We start from the raw sequence: 23,611 nt of genomic DNA, 5'->3' as shown, positions 1-23,611 counted from the left end.
TACCTTCTTTAGTCGCTGAGTTCAAAATCCGAGGTTCCTGTAGAAACTGAATGAACATCGGGCTTCCAAGGAAGCATCGAAGGCTATTAACGAGGGAAATGGAATTTTCAAGATATCATTACCACAGTATAGATATATCACTATACTTCTATATGGTGGTGGCGCAATCTACAGATTCCGAGTTACACGTTCGAGTCTATCCTAGAGTGACAAAGGTCTTAGTTTGAATCCAGGCGCGCTACTTAGACCAATGCCATTTTGACTAACACAACTATGTAATGGTATATTTGATCACATGCAAAATGACCATGAAAATTAAACGAGCTCACTTTTGATCTATCTCTTACTTTTAGAGAAGAAAAGGAATACTGAAAAAGTGAGACTGCGATCAAAAGTGAGCTCATTGAAGTTTTGCGGCCCCTGAACATGGGGCCTGGAAAAGATGATTACGTTGGCACCCCTACCGCCATTGAAAATATTTAAAAGGCATCGCGTGTTCCTATTTTTGGCGCGAAACATCCTATCATTTATTCTTGAAAAGCTGAATAGGGGTTTATTACGTACCCCTTTTTGCCCTTCAGAAGGCGTCATGTACTAAAGAGCACAGGCCTAACGTAAATGACATACGTTTCTAGTCTTGGTACCAATCGTGCTGCCTAGAGCTCTGTCAACCAGAATTGTAGAGTTCATTGGGTGGGTGTGGGTGGGTGGGTGGGTCCTCTGAGCGCGCCTTAGGGTCCCCCAAATAGTGACTTCATTGCCCCTTTTGGGGTTGGCATCCAGAAGGAGGTTTTGTGTGGTTAACCATTAGTGACACATATCTTGATTTTATTAATGGACTGTAATTAATAATTAGTCTTAAAGTTCCAAGTCGATATTTCAGGGATAAAAAGACGACATTCAAAAAGTTGCAAATTAGTCTGCTAAAAAGACATCAAAAAGTTTTAATTTAGCGGAGCAAAAAGACCACAATCAAACAAACAAGCCTGGTGGAAGGAGCAGGTGAAAAAGTTACTACCTGAAACTAGTCTAATCATTTATCATTGACAATGTTTTCTATGTAAACAGAGGTTTGGAATAGGAATCTTCTTCTATACAATAGCTTTATAGAAATCATATGCATAAATCGTGAAACAGTCACTTATGAATATGCTATGCCAAGTAGGAATTTAATACTAGTATCTGTCAACTACAGAAAGTAATTCAGATACACAGAATTTTAAAGGAAACAATTCTTCTAGAGTGCAGAGTTCTTGCAGCTCGTGCCCCGCACTTGTTATAATGGCGTCCACGTTTCAAAACCCAAGGTCAATCTCACTATCAGACAAGAGTACTTTTATTTTTTATATAAGCACTTCATTAGGAGCAGAAAATTCAAAGTGTTCTTCTTAGTGTACCCTTATTTTTGGGGGTTTTGTTTTGTTTTTGCTGCGCGCTTGAAAATCAAGACTTACATTTCTGCAAGGTGCGACATTGATAAGCGTAGTGCATAATACCTCATAAATAAACAAAGTTTGGATATGTTCTGCCATTCCTGAAATTTCGAAAAGAGTACACGTGTATGGTATTTAGAACCTGGTGTTACTTTAGTGACTTTGCGAAGAAATTAACAGTGGCGGATCCAGGAATTTCTTAACCGGGGTGGTGGTAATTGTCTGCAAACTATTTTGAGACCCACAATGGGAGTACATTGGGCGAAACTACTGAATTCTAACACAGTAAAATGTATGTATTTTAGTATTTTGGGCCATTCTTCTATATGAAAAATTGGATCATATTGGGGTTGGGGGTTGGGGAAGGGGTTTCGTGCGTCTGGCACTGGATCCGCCATTGGTTGATAATACAAAGACATGTGGATCTGTATTACCTAAACCACATAGCACTTAGTATAAGTGACACGTTTAGAGGTTACATTTATCACCCAGTACAATGCCAGTACTATCTGTCCATTTCTGTTAAGGTAAACAAAACAGGATTGTCATAACCTAATTTTTAGTCATGGTAGTATAGATCATGTTTGCAACAGTTTTTTCCCCATGATAATAACCAATGACTTCATTTGATTATTTTCAATTCCCCACTAATACAGGAACCTGGATTATTAATAATTAACAATTAATAATTAACAATCCATCATCATTAGGACATCGGTATAAGCTTTTTGAAAGTAAAAAAAATAAAAACAAACATAATCCAAAAATAAATAAATTAAATATACAAATTACCCCCCCCCCCCCCCAAAAAAAAACCCCACAGCTAAATATAAAATACTGAAACAAAAACCCAACCAAAGAAACAAAAACCAACTAGAAACAAAAACGATCATTCTGATAGTTTTTGATAGAAAATCAATCGAAAGAAGGTCCGGCGGCAAAGGTTAGTACTTACTATGAATGGGAAATAAGACAGGACATTTTTTGATTGATGGTGTGACGCTGCGCCCCGCCCCCCTCGAGCTCTAATCTGACGACCAACTGACAGGTGTAATGTGAAAGAAAAGTTAATCCATGCGCAGGAACCAGTGACACGGTGTGGATTATTTCCTTTTCCTCCAAGACAACTGTCAGATTTAATGTAAGTCCTATTTTCATTGACATTTTCTCATGAAACTTCGTTTTCGTCCAATATCCTTCTTAGGATATTGTATAATTTCCCACGAAAAAGTACGAGAACATAAAAAAATGATTTGCCATTGATTACCAATCTTAATTTATTTTCCCTGTAATGTAGGACGTATAACTACGTGAATAGAGTTTTGATGTAATGATAAAAGCGAAATGTATACTATCAACTGATACATTTTTAATTTGACATTTAGTTTGATTGAACAACAACAGAAAATCACATTATCATCCATGGTTGACTTATTTAAACAAGAAACAGTTAAAGGAAATATCAAAATTAAAATGCATAAAAGTGTTATCTTCTCTGAGGTAAACCAACAAACTACGACATGCATCCTGCTCCGAAGACAACGATCACAGCTTTAAATCTCCATTTCCTTGTGTAACGGTGCACAAAGTGTAACTTGAACGATAAGTAGATGGAAGATGACGACTTCTTAACATTTTTCTCTCTCTTTCCTTAAATTAATTCACCCTATAAATTTCACTGATAATTTATACATCCGTTCAGCATGGCAACTACGTGACAACATAAATCATTTACAAAATTACATGTACAAATGTACCCCCTCACTGTAATTATACCGTGTTATGTAAGCTTCATATTCCCATATCTTTTATTTTCCCTTCTATTTTGATGTTCCTTCTTTTAATTGCATCGTATTTGGTTGTACACCAAAATAGGTTTTCTTTGACACGGCAGCAATTTCAAGCATGAATCCGACACACGGTGTTCTAACCCCTTGTCTTTATTAAGATCGGTGACGGCTTTCATGCCTATTGCTTTTGCTACCTTTTTATCACACTTTGACTGTCGTGCGCTGACAGATGACCTAGTTGCTGTTTTGCATCATGAAAACTTCATTGGTCGCGAATCTTACGTCCGTTTGAACATCGGAACATTTCCGGTTTTCGTCTTTTACTCGAGAAGCGTCTTGCGGAACGAAATTAACCGTCTAAATTTGTTAGGCCTATAATTGAATATATATATTGTGCAGTATAATATCTGTGATTTTTAATTCATTTAAGCTACATATATTGGTAGAAAATGAAAGAGGATATTCTAGGCTTTTATACATACATGAATAAAGCTTTGTAGTGTCGCCGTTTTGTCACTAGTACGACTGAATCAACAGATGATAATTAATAATTAATCTAACCTGATCTATATTATCTGTTATCAACAGCTGAATACGTAGAAAGTGTAACATCCAGGAATAAATTGTCACCCAAAACAAAATCAATAGACGAATATTGTAGTCCCACTGAGAGGTGAGATTACCTACCGAAGTGCAGGGTGTTAGAGCATGAAAGGCTTGTCTTGGCTTAGCATGTAATCAAATTTAAGCTTCGGTATGTACCTTCGGCATGCTTCCGGTTCTCCATGTTGTACGGTAGTGGACTTTTAGTCAGATCTCAATCGTCTACAGAGACCTGGGTGAGGGTTTATTGTCTCCACTTCCTGTCATATCTGTGTCCTTTACAGACATGTTGATAAAAATACCCAATACTAATATAACGCGTAGAGTTCAATAAAATGCTGTATAAGCATTCCTCTCGTGTGGATAAAATAGTATTCTTTAAAACAACAATAACACTTAAGCATGTAACAGCTAAACCCTACCAAGGTCCTCCGTATATGTTTAATTCAAATCCTACGTTCATAATGTTTTTCATGATTACCATACAATCATAATGCAAAGATTAGAATTAATTTCATTTTCTCTCTCGAGAACGAAACTTCTTTTTGTCTATTGTCTCTTAGAATACATTATACTTATGACAGAATAGACTACATAATTTACTGTAAGGTTAAAAGTTCGCGCTTGTCAATAGTATTAAATCACGAGAAGACATAAACAAGAACACCTCAAACTTGTATAGGTAGTCCATGCACGTCTGTATCCCAGAAATGACTGAACCAGACTTCAATTTCGGGAAAGAAATTCGACAATTCCCATCCCCCTTCTAATCAAATTGCTGTATGAATAACTAAAAGACATACACAGACAATTAATGTTGTACCAATTATATAAGGTAGCGATTGTTTTTAATAAATTAAAGCCATGTCATTTATGCGGTGTTCTTTTCTGTGATGCCGATAATAAACGAGTCGAGGTTTTAATATTATGTAAATATGATTAATCTTGTAACTGAGTTCACTTGAGGGCAGGAGTGGGTACGGGAAATCCGTCATTGGCACGGCGATAAGTTTCTTTCATTAATTTTGACAAATCAATCTTAATTTGCCGTATATTCCGCGTGTTTATTTCTGAATTTTCCAAAAACTCCTAATATTCAATTATTTCACATCTATTTTTGTTTTATGGAAAAAAAGAATGATCAGAGTGTCGTCATTGATTATGCGTACTCGTCACTGATTATGCGTACTCGTCATTGATTATGCGTGTCTTTTCAGGAAAAGTCAACAAATGTTTTCTTGGAATCACGTGTAAAAAAAATAATCAAGAAGCAATGCATGACCACGTTCAATTGTCGGAAATTTAACCTTGATACAGCAGCTTTATTGCAATGACCTTGACCTTATAGTTCACAAAGTATGGAGCCCCAATCTTCATTGATATACATGTAGAAGTTATGAGCTCGATTAAAGTTACAGACAAACCGAAAGCAATATGCACCCCACCCCATCCGTCGATCTCGGGGGTGGAGGTGGTATATAAATTTAAAACAATGTTCTGAAAAATGTGGCCTGTCCATCGACTATATTCACATTACAGGGGACCGTAAAGATGCAGGTGAAGAGAACGGTGAAATCCTGCGTGTGAAAATCCATCGTATTGGGTTTAATTAAGAATCATTAATGGGATCAGGAATTTGCTTTTAATTCTTCTTCTTGATTTATAGAACCGTTGTACGCGGTCGTTGTACCGGTCAATGCTAGTTACAGAGGCTTTATGGGCTCTCTTCGCTCAACATTCGTCCTTAACAAGGCCTCATAAAAATCTGGTTCAGACTTTTGCTTCCCTTTGCGAATGCAGTACGTTTACATGAACATAAAAGTTCATTTGCCTCCAAACAATCCACAAATAGTGCTAGATTTTACACTAGGCCGGTTATCAATAATTCTTTCCCCGATTCGGGAAAAAAAGATATGTAAATTAATTGATGCAAATATATGTAAACAATGTTTACATGCTGTGCAGCAAACTAACCGTGATGAGAAAATTCTGGTGGTTAAGCCAGAGAAAAAAATCGTTAAAGTTTCACTTAAGTTTTGGTGGAAAGAAAATAAGGTCATGTAATGCAACTCTCATAAAATTGATTTGTAAGTGCAGTGTATTTGCTGGCATTTGAAACTATTTCCATGGCAGCTTACTTTATTATCAATTCTGAAACTCGAAGTCATTTGCGGGTAATATAACAAAAAGAGAGTCATTTACTGCGGGTTTTTTTCTTTCTTTTACTGAAGCCGTGGTTATTCATATTCTCACGAAAAAGGAAAAAGGCATGCAACGAAACACCAAGTCACTATGAAGTATAGATGTAAATATGGTTGCCCTCTTATCATTAAAGCCAAATAAATAGTCTATTTTTGTGCATAATTCGTTAATTAATATGCATTCGTCTCGGTGTTTAAACATAGTACTCGTTACAGGTGACTCAAAACTGCAATACGCGAGGGTTAATTAGTCTCGATAGACGTTAGTTGACAATGACAAAATTTACCCTAACCCCGGACTATTGTTTCCTGTTGTAATAAAAAGATAGAACAGTAATTATACTCTTTCTTGAACTGTCGTCTGTACTTTAAGATTCACCCGATGTGCAGACGTCAGCTGCAATGAATCATTGCGAATCTAGTTATTCAGACGATGTGCAAGTAGACCAAATCCCGCGACACTCATTAACCGCAGATTTAAATGGCTGCTCCAGTTTTCAGGCACGTCAGCTTTAGGCTTATTGTCCTCAATATTGTCTTCTATTAAATAATATTTGTTTTAAACGTCTTTCCTCGATCAGATGTTTTGCGTATGTGGAGAAATAAATGTTAAAAGAACGTTTGAGCTGTTTTCCTTGTAAAATGATTTTTGATATTTCTTACTTTGATAAAAAAGTTTTGCGGACGTGGAGAAATGTTAAATACTAAGAACCTTTAAGCTCTTTTCCTTGAAAAATGTTTTTATTCCATTTTTCCTCAATTAGCGTCAATAAGGAAGACAACCACACTCTGAGAATGGTATAATTATAGCTTAACTTTGACAGGTCTCCAGATCGGCAATATACCCATTCTTGTATGTTACATTTCACAAAAAAGACCAATTTACAAAATGGATCTTTTAAAACCACAGCAAATGCCTTTTGTTATTGGCTTGGCGTTTTAAATCATTTCAGTGTCGTACCGTACATAACGCAGTTAGTCGAATCCCAGTAAATTTTTCTAAACCCCCTATCTTATGTCGTACGCTATATAACGCAGTTAGTCGAATTTCAGTAAATTTTTCTTTAAAAATCCGAAAACGACACGTCCTCTCTATGAATCACTGCTGTAAAATGAAGAGTTTTATATTTAAAAAATGCATTGCATAGAACTCAAACGATTTGCAAACTAGAAATACTGCACACTTTTCCCCGAGGAAACTAATTTTGCGCTTTAGAAAAGTAGTTTTTAATATGACAAAGTTTTGAATCCCCCCCAAAAACAACGATATAACGTTTTGGCGCGACGTTTTCATCCCAGAAGACCTATAAACGTTTTCAGCTCCCCTTTCTCGTGTGTATTCTCTTTGGGATTTAAGTGTAAATTATCGGAGTTTTTTTTAGGTCGTGGTTCACAAAACTACATTGAATGAAAGTCAGATACGCGAGGATCGATGGAATATTTTCGGTAAACTGCGACAAATTAATGACAAATGGAATACGTCTTCTCCTTCTATTCCCACCGGTAGTACCAACTTCTAATGACGATATGTGGAGTAGATGTAGTGTGTAAAACGGATCGTGGTATAATTAAGTTTAATTTGTGCAATGTTTCATCAATTTTTAATTTGATTGTGACCTAGATTTTGCTCAGCACAATATGGTATTAGCAAAATCAAGGAAAAGATTCAAGTTTATTTCAGGCGATGGTAGTTGAACGGATGAATGATAGTAAAACAAGAGAAGAGGACTCGCATTTCTTTAATATTTACAATTCCAATGTTGTTGCTCTTTTGCCTCGTGAATGTGCCGCAGTTGTAAACATAATGCGCGTATGAATACAGAAATATACTTGACAAATAAAAGTAGACCCAGCGACTGGAAATTCCAGTAGAAATGGAAGTAGAATGTAATTATAAGAAATAAATTATAGTTTTGAAAATACCCGAAGGTATGAACTGCAACGCTTCAAGCAAGCACACGCGCTCCACGCGAGCACACGCGCTTCACGCGAGCACACGCGCTTCACGAAGTACGCCAGTGTGAAGCGTCGCAGTTTATACCTCGTGTACCTGTATTACAAACGCACTTCATGAAGTATGCCGGTTTACCAACATGAATCGTCGCAGTCCATACCCTCATTTATTATATACCCATCAATGTATCGTTCTTAGATACTGTGGATTTCACAGCGTGTGATCCGGTTTTCCGGATCACCACACTGTGGTTTTCTGATTTCGTATCGGTATCCTCTGAAACTGATGACGTCACAATGCATCAACGCAACGTTATTTGTGGAAAATATAGACCGCGTCACAAACAAAACTGCGTAAACAAAACATAATTTCATGGTATGTCTGTGGTTTTGATAGTTTGGATTACATTTATTATCTTAGAAATGTGGATTTAAAATGCAGAAGGGGTATATAATAAATTTATCATTACTACAGTAACTTGATCCGAAGAGTTGGATCACGTCTCGTTGACAGGCGCGGATCATCAGATCAATCTCGACGCTTCGCGTCTCATGTGATCTGATGATCCGCGCCTGGCAACTCGACGTGATCCGACTCTTCGGATCACGTTACTGTAGTAATAATATATATGTATTTTCAAAGGTGAATTTTATTTCCTAAATACATGTTAAAGACGAATCTGTTCAACTCCATGTATTATCCCCCCTCTCTTTTGCAATTCAATAGTGTGATTTTCATCAATTCAGGAATCATTGGTTTCTTCTTAAACGGAACTGTTAATTGCTAAGTTAATCTTAAATCTCCAGCAAAATGAGATCATCATAACGACAAATGGAAGAGCAAAACAGCGTGAAATTAAAGACTGGAAATTACCCATTTCTACCTATTAAAGCTATCACGTCAATATGCTTTCTAGAAATTCTATTATCAATAATCATTTGGTTGTCTTTTTTAATCCTGTCTACTGCAAAATACTAGCACGTCTCCTCTTTTCAAGACCACCTTCCCGCCATAGACATTGTTACATAGGCACTTCAACACAGCATTATGGCGTCTGCAGTGCAGCTATTCTTTTCACCAGATTTGTACCATATACATTTTTATACTGTATTTTACATCCGGACCATACATATGTGTCCATCAATCGATTTTAAATGGTTATATGGCACATACTGTGTTTTACTGACTATCATATTCATATTTCTGTACTTAGTAGATACTACTGGGCTGAGGCAGTCCGTGCTGAGCAACAGTTGGGAAATAATTCGATATCAAGTGCAATATTTTCAGAAAGCAATTCTAATTCACAATATTGTTTTTCGTCAACTTGAAATAATTCTGGGATTAGCCGTAGACATCTACCATCGATTTTCTTAACTAAAAATGTAATTTTGTGAACAATAGATTTATGTACTAGACCACGATTCGGAATTTTTTTAATTTGTATGCCCCCGTAATGAGAGATTCTGGGGCATATGGGTTTTTTTTTTTCTGTCCGTCTGTCTTACGTTAACCTTAGTCATAACGTTTGAACGTTAACTTTAGTCATAACGTTTGAACTTTAACCATAGTCATAATGTTTGAACTTTAACCTTAATTATAACGTTTGAACTTTAACCTTAGTCATAACGTTTGAATGGATAGTGATATAGCTTCCATGTGTCATGTGTGTATTTCTTCAGACAAGACCATTTTTTTGGGACCAAAATGTTTGACCTCGTGACCTTGGAGTTTGAACTACTTAGAGAAAAAAAATTAACCCTTGCCATAACTTTTGAATGGTTAGTGCTTGGGCTTATATATTTCACTTGTGTATTCCTTGTTACAAGACCTCTCTTTTCGTACAAAACATTTTGGCCTCGTTACGTTGACCTTAGAGTTTAGTTTAACCATACGGGGGCATCAGTGTTTCACTAACACATCTTGTTGATGCCGATGATCAAACCTAGTTTACCTCCTTCAGTGCCTCTGACTGTGTAAGAACATGACTTCTGCTGGCGATCAGGATTAACGATTCCACAGTATGTATATATATATATATATATATTATATATATATATATATATTATATATATATATATATATATATATATATGACATACGGTATGCAGATGTAATGAAGATAAAGTAGGCAGGGGCATCTGTCTTCTTTGACGCTTTCCGTTACCGGTCTATCATTTTCTAATTGCGGTACGTGTAGATATGACGATGTGTGTATGTGTGAAACACTGATGCCCCCGTATGGCAGCAACGTACTTCTGGTAGCCAAAGAAAGGTCTAGTCACAAGGATTGATTGATTGATTGGTTTTTTACGTTCCGTCGAGAATTTTTCACTCATATTGAGATGCCACCAGCTCTAAGTGTCACAAGGAATATTCATGTGAAACTTGAAAGTCATATCACTAATCATTCAAAAGTAATAGCCTAAATTAAAGTTTTTCAAAAGTAGGTCAAAGTCAAGAGGTTAAGAGGTCAAATATTTTGGTACTGAAGGAAAAGTTTTGTCAAAAGGAATACGTACGTATGCGAAATATGACAATCCTGTCACTAACCATTCTAAATTTATCGCCAAGGTTAAAGATTTTCAAAAGTAGGTCAACCCCAAGGTCACAATGTCAATATTTTTTGGTACGTAAAGGAAGATCTTGCCAAATGGAATACATATGTGAAATATGACAACCCTATCACCAACCGCTCAAAAATTATGGCCAAACAGACCGAACAAACAGGCAGACCAAAACCTATACGCCACCGAATTTCCGAGTACGGGGGAATAAAATGGGGAGGGAGGGGGGTGTTGGAACTGATAAAAATTATGGTTGACGGGGTACTTCTTGCTAAAGAATGGAATGTAAATATCGTGTTTTCAAGTTATATATGTGCAGTCTTTGGATTAAAAGATAAATATCGATTTCATCAAAGTTAACAAAATTATTCAATGACTATCAGTCGACCACCATATTCTCTGTCGTCTGTCTAATTTTAGGGAAATGCGTAGGCTAGAGTAACCATAAATGTCTTTGGAAATAATATGTACATTCTTACACAACGCAAAAATCTTCAGACGAGGTTTCCCTTAGTTCACAGTATTGAATGAAAAGCCAGGTTACTCCGTTCTCTCTTTAAGGACTCTTTTTGTTTACCGGATAATTAATAAAAAGCCAGGTTACTCCGTTCTCTTTTAAGGAATCTTTTTGTTTACTGGATAATGATGGAGACAACCGATATCCTTCGTTTTCAGGTTTCCGAGGTCGTGCTTAATTTGCCGCCTTATATTGAATAAAAGAGGCACCCACGGATGTGACGTTCGGACCACTCCTTGCAGATGATGTTTCCGAACGTCTAAATATGGAATCGGCATTGATCCTTTGCCACTCAAGAGAATTAATATTTCGTCGCTATATTTCTTTGTGAAAACCTAGGAATTGCGCGAGTCCTGCCCAGGCTTAAACCCTGCCTCTTCAAGCGTTATCGATGGTTCACTTGTTGCTGTAAATGTCGTCTGCGACATATGCGCTCGGATGAATGTTTCAATCGCACAATTGAACAGCTGAGCACATACGGTTCAAGTATTTAGCAAGTTAGTGGGATAAATGAATTGATTCAGCATTAAGCCGAGTTAATGCATACTTCAGGCCAATTGAGGCCGTCCATACCCCGGGAAACATTTGATAGATCCATTGATTAAAAACTTGAAAACAGAAACTGTAGATAGGTTGTTTTTAGCGATTAATTGACTTGTAGTTACGGATATAGGATCGATGCCGATTTTAACTGCCCTCACGCAGGTCACGGAAATTTTCATTACCAGAGAATCTTTGGCACACCCTGGAGATTACAACAGTTATGACGTTCATGGTTTTCGTGTCTCATTTTTCAAATGAAGGAAAAAAGTCATCAATTTGTCGAGTATGAACATGAGAAACAGTGTGTACTTTACTTGGATGGGTTACTACAAATCGCGAAATACTGCTATCTTCACATCTAATCTCTCGTGGGAACGCGAGGCATTAATGACAATTAAACTGGAATCTGTACAATGAGCACCTCCTGTCGGCTTTTGCTGCATGGCGTATTCAATGCCACCACGACCGCGGATCCATAAAAAACCTAAGTTGTAATTAATTGGCTTTCTCTTTAAATGGCTAGTAATACGTTCAATTTGAATAATAATTAATTATTTAATTTCCTGAATATATATATATATATATATATATATATCTAAAACAAAACACACACACACAACCACATTCCAGATGTTAGGAAGGCGTTTCATAGTTGTTTAGTACACAGTAATTTATAGTCTTCAAAAGCACGGAGGGAAAGTCCTATTTTTATGTCAATTAATCAGAATTTGACATTCATTTCCCTATACTGTTGATCGTATTTTGAAAATAATAATGCTAGATTTGCATATTCCCTCGTCCCAGCGAGCGAACAATGTGTTGAGAAATGCAGAACACGTCTCTGGTATAGGATTAAAGACGTGGAATGATGTCCAATTAAAATCAAATCATTTTATATAAAACTCTAACCATTAGATAAATGATCCATGTTATTACTTAAAAAATATAATATATAAAACAATAATAAGAAAAAATAGTAGTATTCCTTTGATATTCATAACCATCAAAGAGTAGATCACAGATGTCATCAATCTTCATTACTTTATGCAAAGACCAAAACTAGTCGCTTTACAGAAATCAATAGGGACACTTTTCTGAATAAAAGGCTTACAATGGCGGCTGTCTTTTGTACTGTTTTCAAAACTACTGTTTATTCTTCGCACCTAAAACTGTATCGATAAATACCGACGGATTTAAAATCAAATTTGTAACGTTTATTTTTAACCAAATATTTTCTCACGACGTTTCCTTTTTCAATAATTGTCAATAAATATATCATCAGATTGTCGTACTCGATGATTTAGGTTCGCGATTCTTGTTACACAAACTAAGACAGTGGTAAATTGGGATATAGATCAAAATATCGAAGGAAGGGGAGGGGGGGGGGGACGCGCCGTGGTACAAAACACAGACTAACGCCAGAGGCTTGATTTTTAATGACACTATGCCTAATTCTTCATTGTCTTTGTGCCTGATATCATTGACAAGAAATGAGAATATCATTAGGTTGTTATAGAAAACCACAATGTACAAATTTTATTGGGTAATCGTATGCAGGATGTGATATTTTTTTGTCATCAAGATATGTATGAAGTTCAAGATCATGATATTTTAGTTTTCCGTGAAAAAGAGGGAAAACTCCTTATTTTGGGGAAGGAAGGGGTTATTATAACGTAACGTATGCGATCAATCGGACCCGAAAACATGATCAGAAAAAGCAAAGGTGTCCTTTTGATTAATGCGTGTCTGTAGGGGCGTTCTGTTGATGTGGAAAAACATTATAGTTGTTCTGAGCAATATTCCACCTTGTAAATACATCGTCTTGTCAGTACATTAAAGAGAGTGAACGGCTTGGAATGTCTGTTTAGAACAATGACGAGGAATATGGCTTATTTCCGTTGTCCGACTCTATGCTAATTTTTGCAATTGTAAACAACTCATATAGGCACTTTATAATGTCGATGTGTCGGCAACTAATAGAAAATTAAAGCATGACAAATATTCTGATATTTGATATCCGGGACTTGAGGTATAGCCCATGATAGTGATTCTGATATTTGATATCCGGGACTTGAGGTATAGCCCACTATTAGTTTTGACGGAATGAATTTATTTACCTGTGTTTAAAGTTTAAAAGGTCTGCTTCTGTTTTTGTTGACAATTTTTACGGAAGCTATGTAAAATAACCCTGTTTTTTGCCGATACGGCTGTGATGATCTCTACCCCGAGGGACAACATCATTTGACAAGATAAAAACGGCAGCTAAGAAAGGTTCCGGGTTCGAATCGTAAATCTTTACCTTCATTTGACACCGGTCTGTAAAGACCTTTGAAACCTATTAATTTGAAAGATGATATCGCACATGTGCTCCTAGTATTCAGAATTATGACTATCGACGGCGAATTCTGATCGCATAAAACGCTGTAAATAAGTATAGGCAATCGTCTAAATATGTCTCGACTTTATAAGGATGCAGATTACCATCTGTTCGTAGCATTTCCTTTCCCCTGGTTTAAATGGAGCGATTGCCACGTGTACAGACAGATTTGCAAAAGTTTAGGTTCATTAATACACACAGAAGTAGGGATGATGAATGGGAGTGATTTGGCCAATATCACTAAATTTCATGGAAAACATTACAAATCAGGACATCGTATCCTCCAGTCGTTAGGGTTTCAAGGCTACGTCGAGGTGTTCCATTTTGAGCAAATTTGATTTAATTCATACAAAATTGTCCATAATAGTGCAGACTTGCTCCCTCATGTCACGGTGTAGAATTTACTTGTATCTTCACACCTGTCGCTGTAGGTGCTTCAGGCCATCAGTAAGTTTATCATCAATTGTCCGAGCTGCAGTGTATACCCGCGGCCACCAATCTACTCAATAGTAATATCAATTTTCGAGAGCATAATCCTCTCTTTATCGCTTTTTGATCTGCTTAATTTGTTTCTAAGGCAATGTACTCTTGTGAAATGGGGCCTTGTGAGGGATTTCTGCCAATCTTGATAGTGCTACAATGGGAGACACACGCTATATAGAAGTGTATTAACTCATCATTTAATACACAGCTCGCTCTTTTTTTACACATGTTCATAGGCGGTATAATTGAAATAAAAAGCAATCGATAATATGTACTCTTGTTGTAAAATAAAGCATGTAAAACTTATAAAGTAGTGGAAAATCAACAGGTAAGGTCCATATTTCATATAAAGACTCAGACCGAATTTGTCAAAGTAGCAGGATACCTATGATAAGTTCACAATCATTAGCTGGCATTCTGGCATTTTTTTTTTTGTTCAAGGAAATTTAACACGTGGTGTCCACACTTTTAAGTATTTGTCAATGTTGTGCTGACAGTGTGGTAATAGATGTTCTACTGTGTGTGTCAGCAGCTCGGCATCTGGCTTTACCCAACGGTATAATTGGACTAACAATTTTCCATCAAGTTTCACGATACGATCATGGAACAGATGAAAGTGACATGTAGTCTCATTTGTATACTAATATTCCGAGATTTTATATCTACCGCTAGTGCGTGTGCGGTTATGAATTTTACGCAGTAAATTGTGTAATGAATCGTCTATCTGCAATATGAATAAAGTTTACAAGTGCTGAAATCGATTCACTCTGCAAAAAAATTACCAGTGATATGGAAAATATTGTAAAAAGGATATTCTATTGAAAAGTGACAAATTAATTTCATTTTCAATCAAGTTAATTAATCACACGTGCCATAAAGTGACAGTTTGAGTACCTGTCATAATTATGACTTCAGTGAAATACGAATCTAAGCGAATATCTTCCTTGTATTGATCTCTAACAATAAAGTGTGAAATTCACTCAAATTCAAACGACAGCGTTGATTTTGCACCGCCCCATTGAACAAAATCAATCTCGTGCATCAAAACGTATATGTGCCAACTCAAACAGTAGGTTTTATTTTGTTTTCAATCATATTTATTTCAGTATATCACCGATGCTGATCTAAGGTAGCGCTTGGAGTGTTTTTATTCATTTAATTATGCAATTATCGTCATGATATACCCCGAAACCACGTCATTTATAAGACTTCTTTTTTTTTCAATATTTTACAGATTTTCTGCTCAGTGCGTTGCGTTGCACCCGGAGGCTTCACCGGAATCAACACGAGTTACTAGCTAACTACAGCGCCACAGCAGTTGACACCCACCGACTCTTCGTTATAGTATCCGAGACTTGGGCGAGACAACGTCATATTTTCATTGGCTACTTCGGATCGATTGATAATTACTACAAACTCTCGTATTATGTGTGTGTTATCATCAGGATATTAATTCCCTTTACACAGCAGACGACAACTCTATAACAAGCAGTTGACATCAGTAAAGAGTGAAAGACTGGAATACGGACAGCAGTATTTCCACAGATAGCCGTATGATTTTACGAAAAATCAGAGCATTGTCGCCACATAAAAGGAGTATCTTCAAATAAAATCGAAAAGGATTTCTACTATAAATTTATTAAGTAAGTATATATATCTATATATGTATATCTCAGAGAGATTCAATTGCTATATGTGCGTTTTTTCCCGGTAAAATTAGTTTGATTGTGTGATATTTTCATATCATAGTTTATATCTACGTTACATTGCAAAGTTTAAGTGGCCTTGTTATTTTTCTAATACTAAGTCATTAGGACGCTGACTTTGCATTCACAGAATCAATTGACGTGTTCATAAGTGGCTTTCAGACTTAGTTTTTAGATCTTAGAAACCCTGCACAAGAATAAAAACCCGTGTAAATATCCAGAATTAGTCTAGTCTCTAAATCAAAAACATAGCAAAACGTTAGTGTTTGAAAAATTGGGTTTAATTCACAAAGATAAGAGTATTTGTGCTCATCCCGATAACGCTACAAATTGGAGCTCACGCCTGGTGGTGTACAAGTTCAAGTATTGTGCTGGCAGTCAACTGGAGAGATAGGACTATGATATAGGTAAACTCAGATGTTTTCCATTCAGATGTTCTACTTATTTCGTTTGATGTACTTTGATAAAAACAATTTTCATTCGAGAAAGTTAGTTTGAGCGCTGCCCATCTTCATTTTGAAGGATAATGCGAGTTATAGCCGCCCCTTGTGGACGACTCTTTTTCTTCGTAATTGACGTATCTTTGTTTCAGGGATCGTTTTTCAAAAAAGTGCTGTTATTTGCACCATAAATTGTACTGGAAATCGCCATTAAGAAAAAAGCAGTAGTCTTTCCAAGTTTTAGGTGATATAAAAAAAACTACATTTGCTGATACATGGGAAAACAACTGTTCACGATTGATTTACCAGATCACTATAGTTTGATAGAGAGGAACAAGTGCATCAATAAAATTGACTTTATAATAAAACGAATATTTAACAGGGATAAAACAGTACCGTAGTATTGTAAACTGCACGACCTACCTCCCGATAATCGCTCTACAGTGCGGGGTCTTGGGGGGGAAAGTGACAATAGCTTATCGATCCCCTCGCCGCAATTAAGTTGGTGACAAAATCTTGTCCGCTTGTCATCAGGGAGGACAATCTCTCGTTAGTTTCTGTCAGTTTTTTGACAGAACACAAATACAATATTCGTGAAAAGAAAACTATTTAGTAAGTTGTGGTCACACAAGGGAAAACAGGAATTTCTTCTTCACTTGACACTATCATCAATTGAATTTTTTTCCTGGAACTGGTAAATGATTTTAGAGAAATGGTCATATCATATAAACTTATGGAATCACTCCAACTTTGCTAAAGGTCATTGTAGCGTTAGATACAAATGCACCGATTTACTGTTTTCAGTGGTCAGATTGTTACTATGTAGGTACTCGAGCGAGAAAGGATCTTTTCATACGAGTTAGTGGAGAGAAAGTTGCCGATATGGACTTTTGTTGTTACCTCCCGAGGTATCCAGCAGGTGCCCGGAGCTGCAACATTCCTCCGCAGCCAGGCGACTTCCGCGTTTTTAGTGTATACTAATACATCCGGGTAATTTACCGGTTACCTTCTCGTCTACCAGATAGTGGTAGTTTGCTTAAATTCAAAGACCCTACAAATTCAATCAGTTTTTCTAAATATTGTAATCAATATTTTTTTTTACAATGACAGCAATTTGTTTCATTTAGACGGAAGCTATACTGAAATCACACTGTGCACTTTCAGCTTAATATGATTGTAGCGATGAACATGACATGTTTTATATTTCTAGTCATTTCGTCCTTAATGACACAAGACTAAAGAAAATTTATGTTATAACCGGTTAAGGAATCAATAAGATTTGTTTTCCTGTTTTGGAATTAATCATTTGAATTTAACAACCATATCAGGTACTTGTCACAGAAGACCCAAACCAAAAACTCCAAATAATTTAGTTTTGCAGAGCAATTTTTTGATTGATCGTTTGCTCCTAGTAAAACACCGGTGTTTGACAATAAAATGTCATTTGAAATGAATGGGACACATTGTCAGCTTTTACAGCCTTTATTCTGATTTTGTCATAGCTTCGTTTTCTCGAGACCTCGTCACTTCGGCTTTGTCCGTCTCATGGAAAGAATGCACGTCCATTAATCACCAGACAATCCATTCTGTACGCATGCTGTTGATACATGCAATAGTATATCTTTGATGACGATTGAGTAACAGTATCAGAATAAGTAGAAAGAAAACACCCCCCCCCCCCCCCCACCAAAAATAGGTGAAATAGAATTGCATGTTTGTATGACACGGACCTTTAGGGATAAAAGATTTAGGATGATATAATAAACTTTGACATTTCATGCCGAGACCAAATTCATTCAGAGAGCAGAAGGGTTTACAAAACAACAATTTAAATGGATTCGCCTTCATGGATCGATTAATTGGCGTAAATGAGATAAAATTATCTGTGCGGGGGTGTACAATGGGATTTTAAATTTAGATCGGAGAAATACGTCTTGGTCTATTACTACGTCGGTCAAAACACGAGGAAACGATGTATACTGTACGAAAGAAAAATACATTTAAACTTCTGTAGAAGTTTCTCTGATAATCTAAATCGTCATGAAATAAACAGTGAGATTCCAATGAAGGGCATTACCTTTGTCGTGAGAAGTGTATGCATGACGAAGGTTTTGTTCCGTCGATCAATAGAAAGGCTAAATATAATCTACAGGAGACATGCACTTGTTAGGGAGACCTCAAACACGGGGATTCACTTCATGTAAACTTCTATTTGAAAACTCTGTAAATATAGTGTCAGCGTACAATCTAATTATTCCAACGTCAGCACGACTCGGAAACACAATGCTCGCCCTTCCACCTTAGTTGCGTCAAAGGTCTGTCTTTTTAAAAAGTATCGAAATTATGATAATTTACCTTTGATTAACCTTTTTTGAAGTGCAGGTTGTAGGTAAATCACAGTTTAAATGATCTTGGTTTACAATTTTGTAATTTACCAACGAAAGCAGAATGACAGTTTCCTTATAACATTGTCTATCTTTGCAGGTGATGCGTTCAGGGAAACACGGCGCCATGAGTTCTAGGCTGGAGTACGACCTCGCTGAAGACAGCGAACAGACGACTGCGGATGGATTTTGGGATTTGCCCGGGCTGAGGGCCACGGACTATCAAATCAGAAAAAGGGCGCGGCGTGAAGGACCAGCCTCACCTTCAGATTCAGGAACCAGCTCTACAACAGATGCGACAGACGATAGTGATCAGAGAAAAGTGAAAAGCCCGAAAAAATCCGCAAAACGTCGGAAGGGTTTCAACGCCAGAGAAAGAAATCTACGTCGTCTTGAAAGTAATGAACGTGAAAGACAAAGAATGCATTCGTTGAATGATGCTTTTGGGGATCTGCGAGAAGTGATCCCACACATAAAATTAGACAGAAAACTCTCCAAGATAGAGACCCTGACCTTAGCCAAGAACTACATCAAAGCCCTGACAAATGTGATATGTGAAATGCGTGGCGAAAAAGTTCCTTACAGCTTTGACAGCTCAAGTAAATCAGAAAATGACGAAGATGAAACTGAGAGTATTCTTAGTGAGGGAACAGTGGAAAGTGTAGACATAGAAAACGCACATGAAGATTCTTCCTTATTTGATGTTTCATCTCCATAAGTCATATACTGATGATTGTGCTAATGTCAACGTTTTCCATAAGTTCATGGATTTTGGATTGTTTCAAAATGAGGATATGTGACATTATCACTCTGAGCTCATTAATGAATTCCAACTTGTGTTCGGCGTTTTTACTGTCATGCCATATTCTGGGCACGTGGACCTTCTGCTGCTTTTTTGTAAATTATTTGCTTGAGAAATGTGGCGTCTGGTTTCCGGATTCTAATTCCATCAGCCAATAGGAAAACGAATTCATTGATATTCCAATAGCATGCTAGTTTCCATCACCAAAACTCCCGATCGTTTACAAGTTTCGTCACGAACATTGACAACTAGTTAAAGTGTATACAAAATGAATCTCGGAATACTAGGGAGAGGAAATCTATTTTTCAGCGTTATCGAAATACTCAAATTAGCATTTTCTACCATGTATATGGAATAATGTAGACAGTTACTGATAGTTATATATTTTACCTAGAAGCATGTCAAAATTATTTTAATAACTTCCGTAGTATGAAATTCAACTCGTGTAGAGAGAGTTTTATTGTTATTACACGTCTGTACATATTTTTATTTATTTAATCGTGTAAATATCTAATCTGGGGACTTGTGGGTCACGACTATGCCAAGCCACTCTCACGATTGCATGGGGTCCGCTCTGTCACCTGGTTTATCCCGTTTACGTTCACATGCGTGGCAAAGCATCGGTGCTATGTATATATACAGCTCTCGGCCCGAAATCATTGGCTTTAGAGTGTCAGTACAGTAGGAAAACGTTCTCGAGATAACTTTTGTTTGTTTATTCATGTATTTTCTGTTCTGTTTTTAAGAAAAGTATAACATTTTGTCGTAAGGTGTAATACAATAGACCATTGATCGGCGGAATAGTAAATCATCCCCCGAGCTCTTGAATCCTTAAAAACAAGTGCGTCACCTTTCACATTTTCCTTTCATTGATTTCAGTAGAATAATTAAATGTTGAAGTAATAATCGCATTCTTTATCCCGTAATGAGGACTTGTTAGTCGATATGTTATTGATTCCGCTTGAAGTTTTCATTCATTTGGGGCTGTGTTCGATGTGTTTGCGTAGGAAAGACCAGTGGTCGGTGTAATTATAGGAACATCCCCCGTGTTATTCAACATCTTAATATTATTGCCTGCGAAGGTGTGTCTACAATCTAAGCTGATAAACTACCTGTCTCTGGTGACAAATTTTGCTCTTGTTTCCAATAACTTCTAATCAGCTGGGTATCACTCCCCCATCTCTCTCTCCTCACTCACCCCCTCTCCTCACTCTTTCTCCCTCTCTCTCTCTCCTCCTTTCTCTCTCTCTCTCTCTCTATATATATACTGTATATATAAGTAGTACTAGTATAACGTCTCATGGCGTGGGAGTTTTTTTCACTATTTGTTAAACTAGAGATGAAATTGTTATATTTGCTACAGCATTATTGCTTAACGCTACCAGTTAGAATAGTTCACAGACCCCCCCCCCCCCTTCATTGTTAGGGGACGAGAAGGGACCCGGTTTCTATGGCGTAGTGGTGGACTTTAACAGCGCCCTCCAGGTTTTCGTTCTGTTTTATCACTATTCACTGTGGTGAAGGTTCTGAGAAGGCCCATTTATTTATCCCCTCCTTTTAGATGAACTTATATTTTTGATGTATATGAATACTGGTCAGATGATGTATATCATTATACATGTATATGTGCGTAACCTATATATTCCATACCGTGTATTCATAAACATGATTATTTTGGCTAAGTGTATCATCAATGTCATTCTTTGGTTATATATGCCTTTTTAATTCTTTCATGTGTGCCTTTGTTTTTCTCCTATGTAATGGTACGTGCGTACCCCCAGTAATCTTTTTATGTATCCGTTTAAAACGCGTTTCCTCTGTAGCAGGATATGTGGTTTTCAGGAAATCGAGGCATTATTTTGTAATCTGCCAGTAGTTTTCTTAATGTAGAATACCGTGTCCTGGTTCTAGCGGTTTGTTGTTTATACATCGTCAAGGATTGGGCCGGCTTTATGGTAGCGCTTAACACTTGCAAAATAAATGTAATACGACATAATATCTCCACGTCAACAGTCAGATTCAATTGACACATTTTAAAGCTACTTCCGAGTGTTCAGTGGCGGATCAAACTTTTTCGGAATCTATACTAGACATTAACAATAATAAGAGCCCGTTATGAAGCTATCTGTCATCAATGCCGAGTTTAAGATGTTATTCAAAAAGGTTCCATTTGAGTAAGAACATGTATTTTTCAGTAAAACATCTCTTTTCTAAAAAAAATTCTCGAGAATTTATAAAAATGATCCACCCTCGTTTTGAATACAGTTGGACTAAGTGATAAAATATGGAATAGTAATTTGTATTCTGTTTTGTTTTGTTTTTTTTATTTAAATTTTACCCTCAGAATTATTGTCGCAGACTTTTCATGAGATTACGAACATTTAATTTCATTTGAGTAGGTACTATTAAATAGATGTTAGATATACTGATTAATTAAGGACAAATGTTAATCTAATCAATGGTTGTGAACTTGTTATACGATTTTCCACAGAGGAAAGTTCAGCATTCTCATGAATATCTTTATTTTTGTTACCTGATTATTTTGATAAATGTATTTAATTTTTTTAAGAAAATGCTTATGAAAATGTTGATAAAAACTTTTTTTACTATAGAAGTGATCCGAAGAATTCCATTCAGATGATACAATGTAGCGTTATGAATAGAAACTTTTCAGACATTAACCGCACTCCCGAGGAGGTTCGCTGTAGTTGTTGATTAGTGTAGACACGCAACAATGTCCTTGCCAGTTATATAGCAAATCCTTATGGTGCACGGAAAATATATTCTTATTTCAATATTGAAGTATATCTTGAATGATGAATTAATTGAATGTGCTTCCTGACATTTTTGAATGATTCGAGAATGTATTTTAACATGTTTCTGCATATATGCTTCGCTTTGTATATGTTTAGCTTCATTGCATTTTCTTTTCATTTTTTTAATTGTGAGAATTGCAATAAAATGTTTTTCTTAGCTTATATCAGATTGATAAGTAAGGTTCCGTTCTAAAGTTTGTAGTCTCTTGCTAATAAGCAAATCAAAATACATACATGAATTAGTTTGTCTCAAGTTCCAGAAGATGACCCACGACATTGTTGATTTATGGGAACAATATTTATCTCTTTGCTCCTAATCATGATATTTTTGAAAAAAATGTTATCATTACAAATATATATTATTGTTTTTGTCTTGGAAAGAATTCTAGATGATAAATTATTTAGGAATTACGATATTGTATCTTATTTCTTTTACCAAAATGATGAAAGTAAATAAAGTATTTTTCTATTCTAACAGTTTTTATTATTGTGTGTATTTCACATCTCGTGCAGTTTGGAATGCATAGTTTTCTGGCACATCTGTTGCCCACCTCCACTCCTCACAAAGATTTAAGGGGACTATTTACGCCTGTGCCATTCGAAGGTGGTGTTCTATTTGCGCATGTGCAGTGAGAAGATGGCTACTAAATCCGACGAATTTTTGTTAGTTGACCTTCCAAACTGGCCTTGAACTTTTCGTCATAGGTACAAAATACGTAAGCTATTTTTTATCGCGGCATATTGTTTTCATATATCATCATAATGTTCATAGTTACAAATGTTAATCGTCACATTTACGTGTGCAATGGTACAAGTGGTACATACGTCTGTACGCATCTATACATGCGTTCAGAACGAAAAGGAGGGAAAAGCATATTGTGTGACTGATGTAAGAATTTTGAGTGCGAAATGTAGTGCGTCATGAAATTCTTACCATACAAACAACGAGTTGGGATTTGGTGACATTCTAAGAGCAATATTGTAACGATATTAAA

General features: G+C 36.4%; 1 protein-coding gene across 3 annotated transcripts; it reads left to right on the top strand.

The window, feature by feature from the left end:
* The first annotated feature begins 1,271 nt into the window (after positions 1 to 1,271).
* LOC125671239 (protein dimmed-like) lies at positions 1,272 to 23,091 on the top strand. Of its 3 annotated transcripts, XM_048906774.2 has the most exons (3): positions 1,272 to 2,574; positions 15,703 to 16,111; positions 19,099 to 23,091. In XM_048906774.2, the coding sequence occupies exon 3, from the start codon at positions 19,102 to 19,104 to the stop codon at positions 19,714 to 19,716; it is 615 nt and encodes a 204-aa protein (XP_048762731.1). In that variant the 5' UTR covers positions 1,272 to 2,574; positions 15,703 to 16,111; positions 19,099 to 19,101; the 3' UTR covers positions 19,717 to 23,091. The 3 variants fall into 3 exon arrangements, with proteins under 3 accessions (XP_048762731.1, XP_048762732.1, XP_048762733.1); XM_048906775.2 differs by lacking the exon at positions 1,272 to 2,574 and having other exon boundaries at positions 15,273 to 16,111; XM_048906776.2 differs by lacking the exons at positions 1,272 to 2,574; positions 15,703 to 16,111 and adding an exon at positions 18,791 to 18,929.
* The last annotated feature ends 520 nt before the right edge of the window (positions 23,092 to 23,611 follow it).

The sequence above is a fragment of the Ostrea edulis genome, chromosome 4, assembly GCF_947568905.1.
Source record: "Ostrea edulis chromosome 4, xbOstEdul1.1, whole genome shotgun sequence".
Classification (NCBI taxonomy): domain Eukaryota; kingdom Metazoa; phylum Mollusca; class Bivalvia; order Ostreida; family Ostreidae; genus Ostrea; species Ostrea edulis.
This window is presented reverse-complemented; position numbering and strand designations above follow the sequence as displayed.